Source organism: Phascolarctos cinereus, unplaced genomic scaffold (genome assembly GCF_003287225.1).
Source record: "Phascolarctos cinereus isolate Bilbo 61053 unplaced genomic scaffold, phaCin_HiC Scaffold_8;HRSCAF=390, whole genome shotgun sequence".
Taxonomy (NCBI): domain Eukaryota; kingdom Metazoa; phylum Chordata; class Mammalia; order Diprotodontia; family Phascolarctidae; genus Phascolarctos; species Phascolarctos cinereus.
The window spans coordinates 74,658,663-74,666,522 of record NW_027556291.1 but is presented as its reverse complement, the minus strand read 5'-3'; the positions used below and the strand labels follow the sequence as shown (position 1 = coordinate 74,666,522).

Sequence of the window (7,860 nt, the reverse complement as noted above, 5' to 3'; positions counted from 1 at the left end):
GGAAAAGCTTGGCCTTCTCCCTCTCTCTTTGCCAAGAAGCAGCAGGAAGAAACAAGGAGCAAGAGCCAAGATGAGCAGCTGGAGTTCCTGAGGATCCAAGAGCGCCTTCACCACCAGCCACCTCTCCAGCCCCCAAGCCTCTGATACTACCTGTGGTATCCTCCTCTGCCCCATCCCTCACCCTCCTCAGGTCTTGGGGATGGCTGCAGCTCCCTAGCCCGCTTCCCCCAAGAAAGAAACGCAATGGTGTTGAAAAATAAACAAATCCTTTAATTCATGAAGTATATGAGAACAAAGTCAAGGGCAGGATGGTTGGCACTTTTGTTGAAAATCTCACTTCTCCACCAGGTCTGAGAGATCCAAGAAGAGGAAGGGTCAGTCGTCCTGCCCTCATATGGAGGGCAGGGATTCAGGTGGAGGGATGGCACTGCTGCAGTGGGAGAAGGTCTACAGAGGCATTGGGTGAGATGGAGACTAAATAAGGTGCCAAAGAGGGAGGCCCTCGAGAACACTATAGTATTTGGATACCACTCCCCCTGACCTCAGGAGTGAGTTCCAAAGGGAAGTCTAGCCTGGGAGCTGTAGCACAGCTTTCTTCAAGGAAAGGATTCCTAGAATTCCTAGAAAGGATTCCTGATCTGTCTGCCCAAATGTGACTGGGGGCAGGGGACATATCTGTGCTGGGCCAGGGCAACTCCTTTTCCAGAAACAAACATTTGAACAAATATGAACACTCTTTTCCAATCAAATGCAGCCAAACAACAAGGCACTATGGGTAGGACCTGGAGAAACCAAATGGGCCATAGTGGCACTCTCAACAGAGTCTACAGCAAACAAGAACAGGAAGATATCCCTGTGCCCCCCAATCACCCCAGAAGGGAGGCTAGAAAGCAAGGGTGAGAGGCAGAAAAGGTCAAAATGGGACCAGGACTCCACCTCCTCCCAGAGCCCAGAAGGGGCCTTCAGTGGTGGAGACGGAAGGGGTTGTCATCATCTACCTGCATGAAATAGTACAAAAAGGCCAGAAAAAGAGCAAAACCAATGAAGAGAAGGAACTGGACCCAAAGGGGCACCATTCTACCATTCTTTCTGAGCTTAGCCCCAGGGCCTTGGTCAGGTCTAATAGCCTGGCGGGCTTCCACCTCCAGAGGGAGGGAATACCATCGGAAGTTTGGGGAAGTTGAGGAAACTGGGGTGGAGGAGGAAAAGGAAGAAGAAACCACTGGGCTGGAAGAGAAGGCTGAGTCAGGGCTTGAGCCAATACTGGATCGGTAGTGAGAAACACTCTGGTAGGCATTGCTGTCCCGGTTGAAGTAGGCTGAGTCACTATCAAGGGGGGAGATGTATCAGAAAGACTCAGCTTTGCCCCTAGCCCTTCCCCACACCTCCAATGCATGGCCTCCTTTCCATGAGCACTGCCCCTAGCCCAAGGCCCCAGCTGTCTCAGGAGCTGTTTCCTCAGCAACAGCCACCCCCAATGGACATGGTTCCCCAGTGCTGAGGTCCCATTCCTTGGCCCCTAGGACTCCATTTCCCCCTGAACACACATACCACCCCTCAGCCCACAGAGTCTTTTCCCTTGAAATCCCCTCTCCCCTGGCTTGGTCTGGCCAAATACTTCCTGGTCTTCAAGAGCCAGATCACAAGCCCCCTCCTCCAGGGAGCCACCCCCACCCCTATCCCCGGCTGGAAGTGAGTTTGCTTTCCTCTGAACCCAAGTGCTTTGCCTGTACCTCCCTCATGCCCCTCCTCTCATTCACTGTTGGGACTATGTCCCAGGACTGGCTGTTTTCACCTCTGCCAAGAAGCTGTGCACCCTTTTGGTGTTTGTTCCAGGAACATCTGCTGAATGAACACTGGGCAGCCCCACCCCCATCTCTCAACCTTGCTAGTGCCAATGGTGAGACATGAGATCAAAGCTACTACAGAGTGAGTGGCAGGGTAAAAGGAGGGCAGGGCACTGTCCCCTTCACTTACCTGTCTATGTTCTCCTCCTGGGCTAAGGGGTAGAGAATATTCTCTCTTATCTGTAACAAGGCAGAGAAACAAGGCAAGGTCAGTCTCCCTGGCACCAGGGCCATCACTGTACCTGCTGATGAGAATTCTGACTAGCCACCCACCCATCATGCCCTGCTATGGAGAGGACCAGCTGCCTCCTGGGTCAGACCTATCTGGTAACCAGCCACTTGCTAGCCTGTTGCTTGTGGGGGTGGAGGAACTGGTGCCCTGCCCCTCACAGACTCATTCTCTCTCTCCGTGGGCCCCCCGCCAATGGGACAGTGCTAACTGCTCTGCAGCTGTCCTATCTTCTGCTCAAATAAGGAGGCAGATGGCATTTCTATGCTGAGTTTTCCTCCAAGCCCCTGCCTCCTAAGAACAAAAACATATAGGGCCCCCCTGCCCCCCACCCTAAGCCGTGATTGGGCAGACAGGAAGCAAATAAGATAAGAGAGGCAGGGACCAGCATTCAGCACTGATCTACCAAAAGCAGGGGATGAATGGGGAAGGGCCTGACCTCCATCAGTGGTCTCCTTGGCCCTGTACTCAATGACCTTGGCATCAGGTATGGCACACCCATACTGCTTTCCAGGGCCAGCTATCCTGGTGTAGGCTAGAGTCTCAAGTCTCAGACTCCTTCCCTAGCCAGGCTGGGAGTCAGCTAATGGAAGGACTTAGCCAACTTGTTCTCTTTTCACAGCCTTCTGTTGAGGCCAGAGCCTCAGAGTGTGGAAAATCTAGATTCAGGAGTCCTGTCGGGGGTGGGGGGGTGCTCAGCAAATCCTAGATTAATTTAGGGTGATGTTCCTATTCCCTGAATCAGCTCTCTGCCCTGCCTTGGGCCCCTGGGAGAACTGGCAATGAGCAGTTCAAAATACCCAGAGGCAGAGAGGTAGACAGCAAAGAGCCCTGGAAGGGGATTTAAATCCAAGTTCTGTTGCTTATCATGCAACCTGGGGAGTCCCTTAGTCTCTCAAGGCCTCATATTCCTCTTCTGCAAAATAAGCAAGTTGGACTATGTCGTGTTCTATCTCCAAAGTGCTTCTGCCTCTAAATCTATAATTCCCCCAAACAGGGGGCTCTGTTCTTCTATGTGGTTGATTGGCTGAGAAATCGACCAAGAGCTGAGGTGAGGTGAGGGAGAGGACTGAAGGGGCCCCTGGCCAACCAGCCAGCACCTCTTGAAACTAGCCCCACTCTAAAACTTGTTTCATGCCTACATGCTACCCAGGGAAAGGGGACAGTGGCAATTAGAGTTAGGCCCTGTCTTAAGGGCCCTCTGGAGAATTCTAGCTAAAAAAAGATTATGTATGCATGATATCACGTGGCAAACTTGAACACGGCTTCAGAAACATCAGCTCCTCCTTGTCATCATCGTTCCTGTTATTATTAGAGAGGGGGCAGGGGGCAGTGCTTTGGGACCAAGTTCTAGAAATGGGTTCCTGCTGCAGCACTGACTTAGAAAACCACAAATTCACATTGCCTATGGTGTACTGGATTTTCATTCATTCTCTTCAAAGGTTCCCTGACGTTTTCATTGAGTTCAGAGCGCAATTATGAGTTTTGCTGACTGTCCACAGGCCTAAGCTGGATACCTCTGGTGTCATGGACAGCAAGCCAGCCTCAGAACAAGGAAAAGCTGGCTTCAAGTCCTACTACCTCTGACACATGGGACCTAGAGGGCTCTAGGCAACTTGCTAAAGCTATGGTGCCGGTGCGCAGTAGCATAGGGGGCTTCCTCATCTAAGAATTTGCTCCAATACCAATGGCATCACAGTCTAGCCCCTCATCATTTAATAGCGGGTATGGGAGGCTGATTGGTTAGCTGACTTTGGCACCAAGATGGGGGGGGGCCTGGGGCAGGGGCTGGCACTTACCCGCTGGCGCACATGGTAGGTAGGAGCCTTGACACTGTCACTGCTGTAGCTTGTGGAGGGCAGGGGCTCTTGGAAGTTGGTCCTGACCTTGGTTACTGGGATGGCTGCAGTATCAGCCTCCCCATAAGTCTTGGTAGTTGAGTAACTCTCTTCATAGTAATTGTCATAGTCAACTGGAAGAATCACAGAGGAAGGAAAAGACAGAGAGAGCCAGAGACCAAGGCTATGGTAGAAGCAGCTAGGTAGAGCAATACCCACCTGGGCACTGGAGGCAGGAAGACCTGAGATCAAATCTGGCCTCAAACACTCACTAGCTATGACCCTGGGCAAGTCACTTCACTACTGCCTGCCTTACTTTCTGTTCTGTAAAGTGGAGATAATAATAGCACCTATACTTCCAGGCTTGCTGTGAGGACCGAAGGATAATATTTGTAAAGTGCTGAGCACAGTGCCTGGCACACAGTAAGCACTATATAAACGTTGGAGGCCAAGGGCTCCAGGCCTGGGCTTAGAATAGCCACACAGGCTGCCAAGGTCAGGCCCCAAGTGAGTTGCCTCCAACTATGAAATAATTAGTCATCCTTGCCTCCCAGACTACCTGTTGGGGCTAATCCATGAAATGAGATCATGAATGAATGGGCAAGCAATTTGACTGGGAGGAAAGGATGTCCATGTGGACAATAAGGATTACAGAAGCCAACCCAGCCCAGATGGACATGCACACTAATACAGGGCTAAGCCAAAATCATAGGTCTCCTCCCTCACCTTTATCAAAGAGAGCCCTTGGGGCCTTTCTTGGGAGCAGGTCTAGCCCAAAAGTACTGGCTTCTAGATGCAGACAGTGGCAGGGGGTCAGAGATCAACCATGCCTTTTGCCTCCAAACAGCCCCATTCTGCTCCTGGACCCCACTCCACATGTACACTTCAAGCAACTGGGGAAAGGCAACAGCAAGCCAGGCCAGGCCCTACCACTCCCTAGGGTACGCCTGAACCCTCCTCGGATACAGGAACCACACTTACCTTCTTCCATGTCTTCGTCTTCATCCTGTCTGGAACTATAAGCTTCACCCTCAAAATCCTCTGTGGCACAACAGAAAAATACTCTGTGAGAGAGGTCACCTTTCTCGGCCACACTCCCCAACAACTGGAGGAGAGGTTCCTCTCTGCTAAATGGACCCCACCCTTCCTCCTCACCTGGATACTGGTAAGAAGAGCTGACAATCCCAGGGGAAAGCTTGGTTCTCTGACTTTCATATTCATAGATTTTCTTTTCATACAGTTTTCGGGTTGAACCTGGATTCATAGTCAGGTGAATGTTCCCAGATGTCCCAGTGAGCAGCCCCCAAGCTTTGAGGGGTTCTTCCTACCAGCACTAGTTAGTTAGCTCAGCCCTTGAGTGGCCTTCGGGGCTCAGGGGGCCTGGGTGGGGATGGTGGGGAGGTATGCCCACAGGCCCTGCCCCTCTACGTGGGAGGAGAATCACAGGACTCCCACCAATCCCCCAGGAGATCACAAGCTCTGACTATGTATGTGTCGACCACCACCCAATCCCGTTCGGCTTCAAAGGCTGAGGATTAGGGGGCTGGGTTCTTAGGCATGGTCACCGCTACAAAGGGCCTAGCGAGCCCTCATAGAGGGGAAGAGTGAGAGTTAATGGAGATGGAGGGGCGGGGCAGGCTGTACCAGGCCGGCTGCCTGGCTTCAATGCCTGCCTCACCTACTCAGTGCCCTACCACGCCCCCTAGGCTCAAGAAGGGATGGAGATGTTTCCCCCTCCCTCTCCCTGTTCCCTCCCCGATCTCCTCCCCTCCTCTTCCCTGCGCCCTCTTCCTCCGCCCTCCCCCCCCCCGCCCATCCCTCCCTTCTCCACACTCACCCACGATGGGCCCGTGGGGGATCTTGTAGAGCTTGAGCATGCGGACGAGCTCCTGGTCTGAGAGGCGGCGGTAGTCCTCCATTGGGGACACCTAAGGGGGAGGCCCGACGGGACGGAAGCGAGTGAGTCGCAGCACTTCGAGGAGCCTCTGGCAGCCCGGCCGCACGGCCCTCCCAGGCAAGAGAGGCCAGGGGCGGAGGCGCTTACCAGTCAGTACGGAGAACACCTCAGCGAGCGAGCAAAACGGCGACGGCAGGCGGCAGTGGGCGACGGCAACCGCGACGGGAAATGACCGCCGAGGCGTGGTCTGGGCGTGTCCCGGCAGCCGAGGGGGCGGGGCAGAGCTGGCTGGGGGCGACGGGGCCCAAGCCCAGGGGCGGCAGAGGGCGGAGCCGGCGGGCGGGGGGCGGGGCTTGGCGGCTTGAAGGGGCAGTCTGGGATGGGCGGGGGCGACGGGGCCTAAACCCAGGGGCTGTGGAGGGCGGGGCCGGCAGCCGAAGAGGCGGGGCCACGCCCCCAGGCGCTGTAGGCCCAAAAGAAAAGGGCCGCTAAATGTGCCTAAGGATCTCAGTGGTAGCTTAGTGCCTTAGAAAACCACATGTTTTCGTAGCCTGTGTTTTCTCATCTTTTTATTTACTTTGTGAGGCATTGCCCAATGACATTTTGGACGCCCTCTGGTGTGGGCCCCCGGGGTTTGACACCTGCAACGGGGCACCCAAGCCTTGATTTCCTCATTTCCAGTGAAAACCATGAGGCCTTGCTTTTTACGTACTTTTACCCTTCAGAACTTAAGCATCCAAAGAAAGGATGAACCTCACCGAAATACACAGCAAAATAAATAATGCTGAAAGACCCAGGGTTCTCCAACAGATTCTTCACGGGCCCCTTGGGGCCTCCTTCAAGTCTCAACCATGTGACTGCCTCCCACTGTCCCCAGGAAGCCAACGGCCTGGGCCTGTGGAACTGACAGCCACTCAGCCCCTAACCCATTGGTCATGTTTGACTACATGCCCCTGCAAGACAGAGCCCCGTGCCCCCACCTCTGGCCTTGTAGGTGCAGAAGCAGGAAGGGCTTCAAGGGTTGGGGGGGGATCTGCTCATTGCTCTGGTTGCTGACTCATCTTCAGCCCCTGTAACTGGAGAGCTTGCCAGTTCTATCAGGAACATCTACACAACGACACAGAAACTCTGGGTAGAAGTCTAGTGGGGCAGCCATCAAGATTGTTGTGTTATGGTTTGTCCTTTCTCAAAGAGAACCATGACATCAGGAAAATGATGACATGAATTGTATTGAATTGGATTTGAGTGACAACCAAAGGAATGTGCTAAATAGCCCCAGCCCCCTGAAGCTCCCTGCCATTTCTATACAAACAAGGCCACTGAAGGGGGCACAATGACTGGAACATACAAAATGGCCCTGACTCCCAAGAATGCCCTGCCATTTCTACATAAAGCCAGTGGCCAGAAAAGGGAAGTTCTTTTGCCAGGAGCATGTGAGCCCAAGACTAGATTGTACAGTGCTTTTTCTCATCCTCTACTCTGGGTAGCCCATGAAACAGGAAAATACCATGGGGCCCTCCAGCCTGCTGAGCTACTTGGCTTTGCTGCTGCAATTAAAGACACTCAACAAGAATTTATTTTCCTCTTCATTTTCCATCAGCAGCTTTGCTTAGTTTCCACTTGACAAAAATCAAGATACCCTACAAGATATCCTTGGTGGCCCCCAACTCCATTATAAGCTTCTTTTTGTGTATTGTGCTTCCCCAATTAGGTTGTCAACTCCTTGAGGGCAGAGGCTTTCTTTTTCTTTTTCTTTTTTATTTCTTTTTATTAATTTATTTTGATTTATCAATAATCACTTCCATATGCTTTTGAGTTTAAATTTTTTCTCCCCCTTCCTCCCCACTACCCTCCCCAAGACAGAACACAATCTGATATAGGCCATATATATACATTCTTATTAAACATATTTTCAGATTGGTGATGTTGTAAGTAAAAATTAGAACCAATAGGAGGAACCACAAGAAAGAGGAAACAAAACTCAACAGAAGAGGGAAAAAAATAGCAAATAGTATACTTTGATATGCATTCAACTTCCATAGTTCTTTC

General features: G+C 52.2%; 1 protein-coding gene across 2 annotated transcripts; it reads right to left on the bottom strand.

Moving 5' to 3' along the window:
* Positions 1–249: 249 nt before the first annotated feature.
* Positions 250–6,066, bottom strand: EMD (emerin). 2 transcript variants are annotated; one of them, XM_020975665.2, is made up of 7 exons: positions 5,959–6,066; positions 5,752–5,842; positions 5,070–5,168; positions 4,896–4,955; positions 3,876–4,048; positions 1,978–2,027; positions 250–1,326 (listed from the first exon to the last, which is right to left on the bottom strand). In XM_020975665.2, exons 2-7 carry the CDS (start codon positions 5,831–5,833, stop codon positions 963–965), a joined length of 828 nt encoding a protein of 275 aa, XP_020831324.1. In that variant the 5' UTR covers positions 5,834–5,842; positions 5,959–6,066; the 3' UTR covers positions 250–962. The 2 variants fall into 2 exon arrangements, with proteins under 2 accessions (XP_020831324.1, XP_020831325.1); XM_020975666.2 differs by having other exon boundaries at positions 5,752–6,065.
* Positions 6,067–7,860: the final 1,794 nt, after the last annotated feature.

What these genes read in the sequence shown, in the direction of transcription:
- EMD (XM_020975665.2), bottom strand. Translation starts at nt 5,833, where the DNA reads ATGGAGGACTACCGCCGCCTCTCAGACCAGGAGCTCGTCCGCATGCTC. An exon ending in AGACGAAGACATGGAAGAAG is followed by an intron (nt 4,049 to 4,895) that starts GTAAGTGTGGTT and finishes TGATTCTTCCAG; the next exon opens with TTGACTATGACAATTACTAT. An exon ending in CAGGAGGAGAACATAGACAG is followed by an intron (nt 1,327 to 1,977) that starts GTAAGTGAAGGG and finishes CCCCCTTGATAG; the next exon opens with TGACTCAGCCTACTTCAACC.